Source organism: Melospiza melodia, chromosome 12 (assembly GCF_035770615.1).
Source record: "Melospiza melodia melodia isolate bMelMel2 chromosome 12, bMelMel2.pri, whole genome shotgun sequence".
In the NCBI taxonomy this organism is placed as follows: domain Eukaryota; kingdom Metazoa; phylum Chordata; class Aves; order Passeriformes; family Passerellidae; genus Melospiza; species Melospiza melodia.
The window spans coordinates 27,954,082-27,969,940 of record NC_086205.1 but is presented as its reverse complement, the minus strand read 5'-3'; the positions used below and the strand labels follow the sequence as shown (position 1 = coordinate 27,969,940).

At 54.2% G+C, this 15,859-nt stretch overlaps 1 protein-coding gene across 1 annotated transcript; it reads left to right on the top strand.

The window, feature by feature from the left end:
- The first annotated feature begins 2,216 nt into the window (after positions 1–2,216).
- SUCNR1 (succinate receptor 1) lies at positions 2,217–4,871 on the top strand. Its single transcript, XM_063166449.1, has 2 exons — positions 2,217–2,231; positions 3,587–4,871. The coding sequence occupies exons 1-2, from the start codon at positions 2,229–2,231 to the stop codon at positions 4,532–4,534; spliced, it is 951 nt and encodes a 316-aa protein (XP_063022519.1). The 5' UTR covers positions 2,217–2,228; the 3' UTR covers positions 4,535–4,871.
- The last annotated feature ends 10,988 nt before the right edge of the window (positions 4,872–15,859 follow it).

The window sequence follows — 15,859 nt, the reverse complement described above, 5'->3', positions numbered from 1 at the left end:
GAGGGGCGTTGGTGCTCTCCTGCCCACGGCGCTGGGACGTTGCTGTTAGGGCAGCACTGGGCTGAGGTGGCTTTGCCTCCCCTCGGGGCTGCTGGAGGAGCCTGTGCCAGCCCAGCTGGAGCACACCTGGGCCATCCTCCCCATCTACACTGCCACCTATGGCACTGTGCTTCCTCCATCGTGGCTCAGGCATCAGCTCTGCCAGGCACACTGCCTGTAAGGCAGGAGATAAATTTGTGTTCTAAGAAACAATGCCAGCCAAAGATTGCCAACCTTCCCTTGTGTGTTTTTATAGGATGCTCTTGGAACCAGAAGTAAATGGCTTTTAAGCACCAACACCTAAATATGGGCTCATGATTGATTGGGCTGTATGTTTTTGTTTAGGTTCCTAAAATAGATTTTGGGATTGGAAGTGCCTGGTGAGGCACAAAACGAGGCAGTGAAAGCTGCACTATTGATGTTGCTGGCAGGAGAGGCTGGAGCTGCAGTAAGTTTATCCACACCAAAAACAAGCCAAACCACCAGAAGGGAAGGCTCTGGTACATCTCCACAAGCCTTCCCTTGAAGGGAGGATGGGGTTTGGTGGTTGGCAGTCAAGGACAAAGCTCAGCCTCGCCATGGTGGGTTCACAACCCCGTTATGAGCCAGCTCTGGGTGCAGAGATCAAACCCTCCAAGGACGCCCAAGCACAGGGACACTGGTCACAGACTCTCCTGCCACAGGGTGCAGTGGGAGCTGCATGAACAGAGGGGCTTCATGCTTGCAGGTGAGTCAAGGAGGAAATGAAGCATCCTCAAAATATCCCCACCAATCTGGGCTTCCCCATCACCCTTTTCTTAAGAATCCTTAACTTTTTGTTGCAGTACTACACCAGTTAAAAAACCCAAAAAATCCCCAACAAACCACCCCCAAAACCCCAAGCCCCAGAACTGGACAGTGCTCTTGTGTTTCTGGTGTTTTTGGCAGTGTTGGTTGATTGCTCCTGGTGTGCTCAGCTGGGCCCTTTTTCCTGAGGAGGGCTCGGGGAGGGTCCCAAGGCTGCCCCCACTGCTCACCCCATGGAGATCTGGGGTCCCTGCTGGTTCCTGGGCTGGTTCCTGGGCTGGAGCCCCATCAGAGCCCAGCAGCACCCCGCCTGCCCTGCCAGGAGCACTGGGAGCTGCAGGCCTGCAGTGCCAGCCAGCACAGAGCCCGTGCTGAGCCCAGCTCAGGTGCTCCTGATGGACAGGGCTGCTGAAAGGCGATGGAATGCCAGCGTGTGTGACTGGGACAGCCCCAAAATAACCAGGGGATAGAAAACTGCTTAGAAGTACAACCAACTGAGGCAATGGTCACGGAGCTGTAAAGCAGGGACCAATCTAAGCCTACTGAAATGAGCATTTCTTGCTCCCTCACCAGTTTTCTGAGGAGTTACTGCAGCAGGAAGGAAGAAATGCTCCATTTCTTCAGCCCTATTTTATCCTTCAGCGCAACAGCAGTTGCCTGAATGAACAAGATATTTAAAAGGTGGTAAATGAGAAGCCAGTGTTGGTTATTAGCCATGGGGGAAATTTCAAATCAGCTTTGGTAATGCCTAAATATGAGCTGATTTATTGGCCTTGTCCATGGAGAAAAGCTACAATAGCTTTTTATATATATTAATGGGGTTAATATTTGCTAACTGTGAAGTACATCACAATAAAGGGGAGGGAAAGGTGGAGAAGCTGTGGCTGCCCCATACCTAAGGATGCTCAAGGCCAGGTGGAATGGGGCTTGAAGCAGCCTGCTCTAGTGGGAGCGTCCCTGCCCATGGCAGAGGGGTGCAATTATTGGCTGTGGGGTGTGGTCACTCCGCATTAGCAGCATTATTGTATTTTTATCTTTGCCAGTAGTTTCTACGGCAATGCCAGTAGAGCAGGGAGCTGTGGGGCGGTGATGTGCTGCTGGGTGAGGAGAGGAGCTGGTGCTGCTCTATGAGGAGCTGGTGCTGCTCTATCAGGAGCTGGTGCTGCTCTATGAGGAGCTGGTGCTCCTCCCGCCCCGGCCCTGCCCTCCTGCAGCCCCGGCTGTCCCGGGGCGTGGGATGGGAGCAGGGGGTGCCTCTCCCCGGCTGGCTCCCCGCGGGTTCCTGCCAAGGGGAAGTGCTGTTGGCATCAGATCCGCCTTGCCCTGGTCGTTAATGATTGAGTGAGAGGCGGCGGCGCCTCCAGAGCTGCGCTGGACCCGCAGCGAGGCAGCACGGCCCGGCCATGGTAAGGCTCCATCCACCGTGGGCACCCTGCATGGCACCCGCGCTTCTGGGTGGGCTCCAACTGCTCTTCCTTCTCGCCTTAAACTGATCCATCAGCCTTTTCCTAACAGCTTCTGAATTACTGCATCTGTCCATACCGAACTTTCAATTACTGCATCTGTCCATACCGAACTTTCGATTACTGTCGCTATTTAAATTGCTGGTGTCTGGGATGTGCTTTCTAGACTAGAATCTCGCTAAGGTGTTGAGTTTCTCCTCAAGAACCGAGCAGGCAGGGCTCAGCAGGTGAGGTCTGAGCAGAGTAAAGGCTCTCTGTAGCATTTCTGTCTCCTGGGGGCACACAGTAAGTGTAGAGAGTTGATGGAAATGGCTTGATGGAGTTTTTGCTCTGCCTCATCATCTCCCTTCAAAATGAAATACAGCTGATCTCTGCTTTGAGGACAAAGACCTGTGAGCAAGTTCTTGACACCAAAACAGCTTTGGAAATGCTTAAGCTTAGCTTGAGTTCAGTTTTGATCTATATCCCAGTTTCTGGCATTTGGTTTTCCCTGCTTTCCAGTTGTTTGCTGACACTTTATCCAAGGCTGTCACCAAAAGCTGTCTGTGTCCTGTGGCAGGGACAGGTGGCTTTGCTGAGGAGGGAGGGAGTAAACACTTGAGATGCTGCTCTATTTCCTTCCCTGGAGAGGAAAGCATTTTTAAACCAGCCTTTAGAAAGAAAGCAAGCTCATGTGTGGTGCAGCTTTGAAGGAAGCTTTGGCAGAAGGCACGGGAGATGTGCTCCATCCTCCGTGCCATTCTGGTACCCAGTTTGCAGCACAGCTCACAAAGCGCTCGATTAAGGGCTGGGTTAATTTAACAAGCACATCTCTCCTGGCTCCCCAGCCAGTTCTGAGCAGCGCTGCTGCCTTCATCCCTCACCGGCCCCGTCAGCAAACCCCTCAGTGATGAGGCAGGACCCACGGGACTGGAGTTGGGTAACAGGGGCAGATGACTCCACGAGGCTCTGACAGGGCACCCACGGGCTGGCTTCACTTTCCTGGCCCCGGTACTGCCTGGCTTTGGCCAAGCTGGCACACTGTGACTGATGCCTTCATTCAGGTGATGCTCCCACTTTGAGTTCCTCACACAGGTCTTTGCTCGGGTGAGTTTTCATCTCCTTCTGTAACTCTGATCAGTGTCTGCAAGTACCAGTCCCGTGTGGGAGAGATATTTGAGGTCACTTATCTACTTACCCTGTAGGCTGGAAGGAAATTGCAGGCTGCATTCACTGATTACAGCAATGATATAACAATAACTGTGCTATGGTCTTTTACTTGGGTTTGGTGTTTATTTCTTTTTCTTGTGATTTTCCAGGCTGTGAACGAGACCAGTGGCCATTTTCCAACAAACAGAGTACTGGAAAAGTATTATCTCTCCACCATGTACAGCCTTGAGTTCATTATAGGTGCCCTTGGAAACATCATCGTGGTGTTTGGCTATGTTTTCTGCCTGAAAAAATGGAAAAGCGGCAACGTCTACCTGTTCAATTTATCCATATCAGATTTGCTATTTCTGTGCACTCTGCCAAATCTGGTGAACAGCTACTCCAAAGATCAGTGGGCAGAGAGCACCCTGTGCCACAGCAACAGATTCCTGCTGCACGCCAACCTGTACAGCAGCATCCTGTTCCTCATGGTCATCAGCGTTGACCGGTACATGCTGATGAAGCACCCCTTCAGGGACCACATCCTGCAGAAGAGGAACACGGCTGTGGCGGTGTCTGTTGCCGTGTGGATCGGGGTGATCCTGGAGCTGCTGCCCCTGCTGTATTTCCTGGAGCCTGTCACAGCTGCCAATAACTACAAGTGCCTTGACTACGCCAGCTCTGGGGACCCCGTGAGAAGCCTCGTCTACAGCATGTTCCTGACCGTCTTTGGCTTCCTCATTCCCCTCCTGACCATGGGCTGCTTCTACCTGAAGATGGTTTGTTTTCTGCAGAACAGGAGCGAGCAGATCCGCTCCGCCCTGACCCTGGAGAAGCCCCTGACCCTGGTGATCCTCACCGTGGTGACCTTCTCCCTGCTCTTCACTCCCTACCACGTCATGCGCAACGTGCGCATCGCCTCCCGAATCCCGGCCCTCAACGTCTCTGGGGGCACGCAGAGAGTCATCACCACTGCTTACATCATCACCAGACCCTTTGCCTTCCTAAACAGCGCCATTAATCCCGTCTTTTATTTCCTGATGGGTGACCACTTCAGAGAGATGCTGATGGCCAAAACAAGACAGCTCCTGGGCAGGCTGACAGCCACTGGGAGGTGAATGAGTGAGCACACCCCTTGTGGTGGGAGAGGTCTGGGAGGAAACTCTCTGAGGGAGAGCATTCAGCAATGTGCCATTGTTTTAGATAACTTTATTTATGCAATAGAATAGGTATGAGCTGATTGTGTTCCTCTAAATGCTCCTGTCACCTCGTTGTGCAGGAGATTTCTGCTGAGCTGCCTCCAGCGAGCCAGGAGGGATGCTGAGCTCGCTCCCACAGGCCAGCAGTGGGATGCCCCACAGCCCACTGATACTGCCATCAAAGGCCATCAAGGCAGCTCTCTGAGGAACAGCACGCTGCTTTCAGACAGCTGCTCTGAGCCATAACCCGGGCCTGGGCTGGGACAAAAAGTGCTTCATGGGTCACCAGGACAGCCAGGCACGCTCGCAGGGGCGCTCACACAGCCCTCACCAGGGTATGGAGCTACCTAGCCTCACTACAGCTGTCTGTAAGTGCCCGTGGAACCTATAGCCTGAGGCAGAACTCAGACCTTAGTTCAAATTCATTAGCAGTTGCACTAATGAACCAGGAGCTAATGAGGAGCCAGTCCCTGCCTGATCCCTGCTCCACACAGAGCCCAGCACCTCAGAGGGACTCAAAAACCTGCTGGGCTCTGGTCCTTCCCCCTTCTGGGACAGCCTTGGTTTGGACCTTTGAATTAGTGGCAACCTCTAAAGCTTCCATGACTTCTATTTCCCTAAACTAATGAGTGAAACTTCTGATCATTACACAATTAACTGTGATGCTGCTGGTTTTCCAATTAAAAATGTGATAAAAAAGATAATATAAACCACCACATTCAAGCTCCACATGCATGTTCCTCTCTGCTTAATTCTTCAACTCCTGAGTGGTACTTGGAGAAATTTCAGTTAATAAAGCTCCAAAGCACCGCCAGGTTCACCTGAGCTGGGCTAAGCAGGACCAGGGTGGGTGCAGGTTCCCCCAGGCAGAGCCACCCTTGGGCTGCAGGCACTGGCATCAGCGCAGCTGGGCACAGGCTTTGGTTCTGATTCAGACAGGGCCTTTTTGGTTTCATTTTGTTTGTCTTTCCTTATTTTGGGTGTGGACTGAAAATGCCTCCAGAACAGGAATTCAGCTGTGAGTCAGCCTGAAAACAGTCCAAGTATGTTTTAGTGGCGGTAAGTGACCTAAAAATAACTGTTCCTGGGAAGAGGGTGAGGGCAGGGCAGGGGCTGGGGCTGCCCCGGCCCTCCCTGCAGCCCCACAGGCGCTTTCCCAGGGCCAGCACACCGGGCTGGGCTCAGCCTCCCCTTAGTGCGAGCTGCAGGAGCCCGTCCTTGCAGGGAACTCACAACCCACGAGAAAACACGTGGATCTCTTTCTTATTCATTCCAAACCCTACCAAACCTCAGGTCCTCTGCAGCTTGGAATGTGTAAAATGTGTTTTTCCTGACATTTAGAGGGAATTTCCCAGGTTTGTTCCCATCACCTTTTGCCCTGCACTGCCCAACTCTGTGCTCAGCTGCCTCTGCTGCTGGCCCCAGCTCTCTGCAGTGCTCTGTGCCTCAGCAGCTGCTGCTCTGCAGTGTGTTAATAATAATAATGATTTGTAAGGGAAGAGCAAGGCTGCCCACACAGGGGCTGTGGGCTCAGAGCAGTGCTGTGTGAGGGGCGGCTGCCCTGGGCACCTGCAAGGGGCTGGCACCAGCACAGGGGTCCTGACCATGTCACTCATTCAGAGTTTAACTGCTCACGTTGACAGTAATGAAGATACCAATACTTCTGCTTGGTTTCAATTTGGTTTTCACTTTCTAAAAATACATGAGCTGAAAATAGTCTTCCTGGAGCCCGGGAGGAGCTTCACCCTCTGGGCAGCCTGAGCTCTGGCTGGTGAGGTGAGGGCAGCTCTGCAGCCCCCCGAGGTCTCTGGGCAGCAGCCAGGTGTGCAGGCACACTCATGGAAACACCTGGAGCTTCACCTGTTTGCTCCAGCAGCTTTTGGATCAGCAGCATCAGGGTCTGAGCAGGACGCACTGCCACCTGGGCGCAGAGCACTGCAGGGGTGCCACAGCAAGGCGCCTGCAGGACTCATTTTCCTTTCAGCTTTCTGTGTCTTATCGAGATTTTGACCCACATAAGTGAAGTGGAACATTTAAGTGCTGCTTTGTTCATTCTTGCACTCTTGCCTCACTTCCTGACACAGCCACACAAGAGTCACAGGATGGAAGGTCTCACAACCGTCCAGATGAAGCAATTATTTTATAAATAAAGCAACCCATCAGTTTGCCCACTGCCTTTTGAAATAAATCCTGTGCTTTTGGCTTCTCCAAGGCTTGGTCTTAGGAATTCTTTTTCCTTCCCAGAGGCCTGCCCTGTCTGGTGCATGCTGTTCAGGGGCAGACACAGCCCAATTCCTTCTTTCTGATGGGACCGTGGGGGCTGAGCTGGCACAGCCCAGCTGGGGGAACAGGGAGCTGTTGCCTCCCCAGCCAGGTGATGCAGGGCTGGGCAGTGTCCAGGTGAGGGGCCAGAGGGGGTAATGGGTTCCACCTGCCCCAGGAGCCCCACCAGACAGGATGTGGGGCCCAAAGGGTTAAACAGGGGCTGTGGTGCTGCTTTCCTGCCTGCACAAGGACCCTGTGCTGCCTGTGGGCTGTGCTGGTGGGGGCCACAAGGAAGGAGCAGGCTGAGCAGGTAAGAATGAGGTGACAGTTCTCAAAAGTCTCTTTTGTAACTAAAGTTACAGCAGAAAAAATTACTGCAGAGTGTGGCACTTTTTGGGGAAGGCTGGTTGGGTGATCTGCTGGAGAGAGAGCTTGTATGTGCATTGTGGTGTAGGGCTGTGGTGGGACAGCCAGGTGGAACCAGGAGCTCCTGCAGAGAAATGAAGGGACCCAGTTTGGTTTATGGGAAATGAGCAGCAACGTGAGGAGAGCTGCTCTGTGCTGAGGCAGGAGGGGCGAAGGGAGGCCTCTGCAGGTGGAGTAACTGAGAGGCAATGTGCAAAAAAACCAACCCTTTGAGCTGGGTTACAAGTGAAACCACGGGGAAATGTCTCTGTAAATGGAGGTACGAGGAGCAGCTGTGAGCCCAGGGACCTGCCTGGAGCTGCCCCGGGCTCTGCAGGGACACACGGCAGGGACACACGGCAGGGACACACGGCACTTCTGCCTCTGCAGGGACACACGGCAGGGACACGCAGCATTTGTGTCCTCAGCTGGCCTGGCAAACGGCTGGGGCTGTGTGGGTACTCCCATGGGCTCCCTCCATCCTTGGAATGGCAGCTATAAAGCAGTCGGGACTTTCTCTCTTTTTCCCTTCAGACATCCCCACAGCTCCTTTCCCCTGGTCAGCCCACGGAGGGGCTCAGAACAAACACGACTTCACCCGGTGGGCTTGGGCTGCTCGCATGGCCTTTGTCACTGGCCAGCTCGTGGCACTCGAGGGGTTTCCCACTCTGCTGAGGAAATGCAGCTCCTGGGGCGCCTGGTTGTGCTCCCTGGCAGGTTTACTGGCGGAAATCCTCCTCCTGCAGGAGCACAATGGCTGGGGGCTCTCCAGGGTGAGCAGCAGCCAGGGAAAACAAACACCATCCTGTTACAGCACATTTCTACAGGGGCCTGGATTTAAAAACCTCATGTATGAGGTTCAATTGCCATGGTATTATATCTAGCAATACATTTCTGACAGGAGAGGAAGTACTTTATCACCCTAATGTTTATTTTTCTTTATGGTGTATGGGGATATTCTAGTTTCTGTGTATTTCAGCCCAATATTTTTGCAGGGAATGTTTTAGCTATTGACTGCCCTAAGAAATGCTGGCTTCTCTGAGGTTTGTGTCTATAGTTCTGTCACAGAGAAATAAGCTTTCCCTGATCCCTGGGAGCAAATTACTTTCAGTGCCCATTTGTCTTTCAGGGTGTTTTTTCTTATTTCCTTTTAATTAGTTGTTGTGCATTTCAGGGCAATCATTACAAAATGGTGATGCTTTGTGCTGCTCATTGTGCTTCACTGGGGGAAGTGTCACAGGACGCTTTGGATGGCTTGATTCCATGAAGGCCCTCTGGATGCAGGGTTGGGTTGTGTTTAGGAGGGGGCTGTGAGCCCAGTGCCTGTCCCAGCCCCATCCCTGCCTTGCCACCAGTGCACCTCCTTCTTCCTCATCCCGTGCATGGAGCTGGAGCTGACGAGCAGATGCTCTCTCTCTGCTTTGATTTCTGTCATTTCCTAGAAGGATTTCAGTAGTAACCTCCAAGGATCCCAAAATGACTTTTCCTGTTCCCATCAGAGATTAATTCAGTCTTTGTTTTCTCCTGCCTGCAACACCTTTGGGCAGAGTGTTTGGTATAACTTGGCAAGGGAAGAAATAACATCAGAATTGACCTTGTACCAAAATAAATACAGAGGAATTAATGTTTAGTTACAACTATCCTGTTCTCATTAACAGTTCCTCTGCTTGCTGTGACATACAAACTTCCAAGGGGTTTGGTGTGACTTTTGCCATATTTATGAACGCAGCTTTTCCAGACCAGCTGCCTGTGTGAGGAAGGATAAGCCTGCTTACCTCCTAAAATGCCTTTCAGACCACTCTATGTAGTACCCAGTATTGCTTTACACCAATAAAGATAAAAATAAACAGAGTTAAATGGTTCCTCTTAGCTACATTATTCCTATATTTAATTACAGCAGAGAAATCAGTTTTTCTGAAAGCTGCTGCCTATCATTACAGTGATTCAGCCTGTTGTACTGATAGCATCAAATGTAAGTTTCTTCAAAAGTATTTCTTAGCATGACAGACTTGATTTTGATTCCTTGGGCTCCTTAAATCTTATTTTAAAGCAAGTTTCTGGTTCATGCCTGTAACACGCAGACTGCAAACCTGTTGAATGCACTCACTGTCTGGATGTGCCACTTCTTATTTATTTTTCTTTCCTGCTGTAATAGTATCTTTCATATTTTTCTTTATATACTTTTCAAAACCACAAGAGACAAAGGATGCCTTTTCACTAAAAATAACCCAATTAAAACATGACCTAATGATTAATTATTTGCAATCTGATTTTTACGGCACGCAACTATAGTCACTACTTAATTAGAAAGAGTGCATCTCCAAATACCGAGTTAGAGAAAGCAGCTGGTGTTTACAGAACGAGCTGATCATTAACCCCGGCCCTGGTGGTGTCGCCCTGCATCCCAGTATGCCCAGTGCACCAATTGCTCTGTACTGGGCGCTGCTCAGGTTTTCTGTCCGTGGCATGGCAGGCTGTGGAGGGGCTGGAATAGGGCCAGGAGCCTGGACACTGCCCGAGGGGATGGGTGCTCTGTGAACAGCTGTGCCGTAGAACAGCGGCTCATGGCAGCTCCTGGTTTGTGTCAGAGAGAAGTGTGAGGTGCGTTCTGTCTGTCCTCTCTGGGGCTGTGCTGGTCACCCTGCTCTGGTTCACTGGGGGCCCATCATCCCGTTGGCAGTTCTTGAGCAATGTGTGATTACAGAAGAAAACCCTGAAACTGTCTTCTTTCACTCGGCCTTGATGAGAGCAAGGCAGAAACAACGCTCTTGTCACCTTCTTATATTTTTATTCAGATTATTTTGCCTTGGGTCTGACAAGATGGGGCTGGTGCATCCAGATGAGGGCTGTCAGCCAGAGAAGTTGCTCCACGGTAGTAACATCTTTATCTGGTTGGTTAATTCCTCAGGCTGGGAAAATGTGCAATAAAATGTTTGTTTGGAGGGTGTCTGATAGCAGAGGATGTGTCTGAAAGTAGGTCTCAACTAGACTCATGTGAATTAGCAGAGTCTTCTCAAGAAACTGGGGACTGTGGTTTCCTGAAGAGACAGAAAGATAGATTGATTGGAGTGTTTGCAAGGCTGGAGGAAGCCTTTAGGCATCCCTTCAAAGTGTGCCAAAAAGGCAATGCCTTCACCCAGGCAGGGACATGGAGAGTCTTGGCTGTCCCACGCAGCTGAGCATCCTCCCTGTGGCCAGCATCCCCCGAGCCGAGCCGAGCCAGGGGAGCGGCCAGGGCTGGGGTGTGCGGCTCCGCTCCGGCCAGGCCGTGCCCGAGCCGGGCCAGGGGAGCGGCCAGGGCTGGGGTGTGCGGCTCCGCTCCAGACCAGGCTGCGCCCGAGCCGGGCCAGGGGAGCGGCCAGGGCTGGGGTGTGCCGCTCCGCTCCGGCCAGGCCGTGCCCGAGCCGGGCCAGGGGAGCGGCCAGGGCTGGGGTGTGCCGCTCCGCTCCGGCCAGGCCGTGCCCGAGCCGGGCCAGGGGAGCCGCCAGGGCTGGGGTGTGCGGCTCCGCTCCAGACCAGGCCGTGCCCGAGCCGGGCCAGGGGAGCGGCCAGGGCTGGGGTGTCCGGCTCCGCTCCGGCCAGGCCGTGCCCGAGCCGGGCCAGGGGAGCGGCCAGGGCTGGGGTGTGCGGCTCCGCTCCAGACCAGGCCGTGCCCGAGCCGGGTTCAGGGGAGCGGCCAGGGCTGGGGTGTGCGGCTCCGCTCCGGCCAGGCCGTGCCCGAGCCGGGTTCAGGGGAGCCGCCAGGGCTGGGGTGTCCGGCTCCGCTCCAGACCAGGCCGTGCCCGAGCCGGGTTCAGGGGAGCCGCCAGGGCTGGGGTGTGCGGCTCCGCTCCGGCCAGGCCGTGCCCGAGCCGGGCCAGGGGAGCCGCCAGGGCTGGGGTGTGCGGCTCCGCTCCAGACCAGGCCGTGCCCGAGCCGGGCCAGGGCAGCCGCCAGGGCTGGGGTGTGCGGCTCCGCTCCAGACCAGGCTGTGCCCGAGCCAGGGGAGCCGCCAGGGCTGGGGTGTGCGGCTCCGCTCCAGACCAGGCCGTGCCCGAGCCGGGGCAGGGCGGGTCCTGCGGCCGCTCCCAGCCGGACCCGCTGGCCGGCCCCGGCTCGGTGTGAGCGTTGGTGCCGAGCCCCGGCGCGGAGCTCCCGGCCCCGGTGCCCGGCACGGCGGGCACACGCTGGGCGCCGGCCCCGGCCCCGCGGCGCTCCGGGCAGGGCGTGCCCGGCCCCGGCTGTCTGCGGGCAGCCTGGCGACACACACCGCGTCCCTCCCTCCCTCCCCGCCCGGTGCCGCCGGGCCGCGGCCGTGCTTTGCTCGGCTTTCCTCCGTGCCGTGCCCGCTGCCCTGGCACTGCCCACGGCCGGGCCCTGGCAGGGCGGGAACGCCGCTTCCCTCCTGGCACCCGAGCCCCGCGTTCGCAGAGGGAGCGGCGCGGATTCGGCGTTGCCGAGCCGGTGGAGGGCTGTGACACTCACATCGCCGTGCAAGCACACACAGGGTGCTGTCAAACGGTGCCAGGCTGGAGCTGGGCACTGCTGGGGCTTGCTAAAACATGGGAGAATATCACATGCTTGTTATTTGGCTAAAAATGTACGGGTCACTAAGTCACATCTGCCTCTCTCCTTATATGTAATATTTCAGTGTGGGCATAGGCCAAGTAGCAACAACCCTCCATGGCCACACAGAAATTAAACCAGACTTTGAAATGTAATTTTCATGACCTCCTTTGGCAGAGGGGACTTGCTCCCTGTCACTGCCTGCTGGTCTGTGCCCATGCTGGAGCATGGCTGGGTTATACAGAGTGATGCTGTGCATTATTGCTGTCCTTTGGAAACATCTCCATGGCTGGAATTACTGTGTTCTGTGTGAAGGCAGACTCACCTTGTGCTTCCACTTGTGCCCCTTGGCAGTTTCACAGCAGAATACTTTTAAACGTTGCTGTTTTGGGTCACAGATGCACAAGTGCTCTGGAAGCAAAAGGGATACTTTGGTAAAACTCCACAACTTTCACCAGAGCAGCATTTCCTGCCCAGCAGCAGCTGTGCTTTGGGTTAAATATTGAGAGTAACTAGTAGGTAGTTGGCTGTGGTTTTTCCCTGAAGAATTTCTTTGTTTCTAAATGTGGCTGTGAGCTGCTGATGCCTCTGTCATTTAGGGGACAGGCAGTGCCCCCCACAGCTGGGCAGCTCAGATCTGAGATGGCAGTTTGGAGATGGGATCAAAGCGCCCAAATCCTGGCTGTGCACTGGTTTGGAGATGCCAGCTGTGTGCTGAGGTGGCAGGAGGTGCAGGAGGCACAGGAGGCACAGGAGGTGCAGGAGGCACAGGAGGTGTGCTGAGGTGCAGGAGGCACAGGAGGCGCAGGAGGCACAGGAGGTGTGCTGAGGTGCAGGAGGCACAGGAGGCGCAGGAGGCACAGGAGGTGGCAGGAGGTGCAGGAGGCACAGGAGGCGCAGGAGGTGCAGGAGGTGCAGGAGGCGCAGGAGGTGGCAGGAGGCGCAGGAGGTGCAGGAGGCGCAGGAGGTGCAGGAGGCGCAGGAGGCACAGGAGGTGCAGGAGGTGTGCTGAGGCACAGGAGGCACAGGAGGTGCAGGAGGCACAGGAGGTGCAGGAGGTGCAGGAGGTGGCAGGAGGCACAGGAGGCACAGGAGGTGGCAGGAGGTGCAGGAGGCGCAGGAGGCGCAGGAGGTGCAGGAGGCACAGGAGGTGCAGGAGGCACAGGAGGTGTGCAGGAGGTGCAGGAGGCACAGGAGGTGCAGGAGGTGCAGGAGGCACAGGAGGTGGCAGGAGGTGCAGGAGGCGCAGGAGGTGCAGGAGGTGCGCAGTTGGTGCAGCCCCTCCTGCACCCGCTCCGGGCCGGGGCAGCTGCGGGCAGTGCCCCACCGTGCCGCAGCACCACGGGCACTGTGCACGGCCAGCCCAGAGCCTCACCCAGGGCATGCGAGGGAAACCAGCAACATTCCCAGGAGCTGATGTTTGATTTGGCTGCCTCGCTGCGGGCAGGAATGTGCCATGGCTCTGGAAGCCCAGGGAGGCTGTGGAAGGCAGGGAAGGGGGCAGTTCCACTGGCGCTAGGCCAGGCACTGGGATGATAACAAGTAGGATTGAAAAAGAAAATTCAAAAATCCTAGGCCTGAAATTCTGCAAACTTCTTAAAACTATATTTTATTTTATACCTAGGTACATTTAGTAAAAAATAAAAAAAAAATAAAAAGGTAAAGAATACAGTGGGAATGTCTTTAGTAGCATCACTTGTTTGGGATCTACCTTTTGAAAGGGAAAAATGCCCAACAAAGCAAATAAGTGTCTGTTGTTTCACCTGGTGCAGTTTGCATTTACATATGAATTTCACTTTTGGGACTTACATGTTTTAGTTTATTTTTGAGCCAACCTCCTCCTCCTTTATGCTGGACTCCAGCACTCCTCCCTGGGATGGAGCTCAGGGATGCTGAGATGCTCCCACTCCTGCCCAGTGCCAGCCAGGCCGGCGTGCCCAGGGCAGGTCTGCCTTGGTGACACAATTCCCCACTGAAAATACAAAAGCTGCCTAAACTACACAAGAAGGTACAAAAGGGTCAGTTTATTATTGTTTCACACAGGGGTTTAATATAAAAACATGAGGATCCTGCTCCTGGTTCCCGTATCAGGGGAGAGACCTTTGTTTCCAATCTGGATCTGTTTGACACGATATCCAGCAGGAAGGCAAAGCTGTTATCTCCAATGCTGGGATGGAAATGAGGAGCATGGACACTTTATCTCCTAATGAGGGAGAGATGAGATTGTCCATATGTTTCCCACACTTCCTCTGATTCAGATAATCTCTTACAGATTAACCAGAGACTTCTTATCCTTTGCAAACAAAACAAAATGCTCCTGCCCCTGAAAACTTTAACAATCGTTATTTTTCAAAACAAAGATGTGAACAAAATTTGGAAAAATAATAAGACGGACAGAGTGGGGCAATTGGTCAGACACTGTCAGCTTTAATGAGAAAGAATTAAAGCTCCTGAAATGCTGGGAACAGAAACCCCTTCAGCAGCACCATGACACGGGCTGGCCTTGCTGCCTTTCTGAAGGAACTCATTATTTTAATAATTGCAGCCTAAGAAAAACTTCAGGCTTTGGACTCTTTAAGAATAATAACAAAAAAGGAAAAAAGCTGGGCAGCGTTGTAATCTGTGCCACCACCAGTGCTCACCCTGTACATCTGGGGCTGATGACACATTTTATCTCAATTCAGAACCAACGCCACAGAGCACACCAGGCCTGAGTAATAACGTGCCAACGAGTGTGTCTGTGAGGAGTATTCAGTGAGCAGCTTTGCCCATGCAGCAGAGCATGCAGACTCCCCCTGCTGCACGTCTGGCACCGCGGGGAAGGCGGGTGGGCCCCGCTCTCTTTGCAGCCCGGGTAATCGTGTCATTACCCCGTTAAATGGGGCTGTTTGCTGTTTGCCGCTCACTGTGCCTGGCAGTGCCACAGCTGCATCAGGAGAAAGGAGAAATCTGTCATTTCACCCAAGATTTTCAGATAGACGTGGGCCCCTCTCCATGGAGGCCTCTTTTCTGATGGAGGCCTTGAGGATGTTGGGTTTCTGCACAGAGAGCTGACACCCATGGGAAATTTTATCTGTTGTATCTCTCTGGGTGAGATTTCCGGGTACCTTTCACCCTTATTGGGGGTTTTACTCTGACCAAGCTAGAGAATCTCTGGGAATCCCAGAGAAGGGACCAGGGTGCCTGTGCTCTGCTTGGAAAAGGCTTCAGGATGGGAAGAGACCCCTGATGCAGAGCATCCCTATCCCTGACAAAACACAAAATTCTGTAATAGGAATGGATGTTTCTCAGGTGACTATTGTAATTGATTTTATTATTTATCAGTGATTGAAATCAGGACTCAGGACTGTCTTTGTCACACAGGGCAGTTCTTGGGGCAGCCTCAGTGAGGAAGCTGTGCAGACACAGAGACCTGTTCCCCCCCCTCTGCTGCCAGTGCTGGGGCCAAGCTGGGCCGTGCCAGGCTGTTGGTGGCTGGTACATGCCACGAGCAGGCTCAGGGACTCGTGCAGAGCTGTTCCTTCCACTCCTGCAGTCCCCCGTAGGGTGGGATGGTGAACCCAGCAGCGCTCAGCAGGGCAGGAGCAGAGGGGGACACCGGGGCAGGAGCGGAAAGAAATGACAGGAAATCCTGTGCGTGGCCGTGCTGGCTGCAGGCTCCCTCAGCAGCGCTTGGGGACTGCTCAGCCGCGTGCTGCACCTCCAGCTGCACCTGCAGCACGGTCTGAGCTCAGCACTGCAGGGCCCGGCTCCGGAGAGGCCGCGGGCCGCTCTGCTGCTGGCACGGGGCTGCGGGTGCGAGCCCCCTGCTCCGACTGCGGGGCACAGCTGGCACAGCCGAGCCACACGGCCCTTCCCCTGCAGCACTGCCACACACCCCTTGTCCTGGGCCATGCCCACAATGGACATGCCAGGTGGCAGCCACTGCACGGTGTACCAGAGCTGGCACGGCCAGTGAACGTGGGGCACCATGGTGTTTCCCCGTGGTATTAGCGAGGGACATTTCCAGCTGGCCCTGAGTGCAGCAGA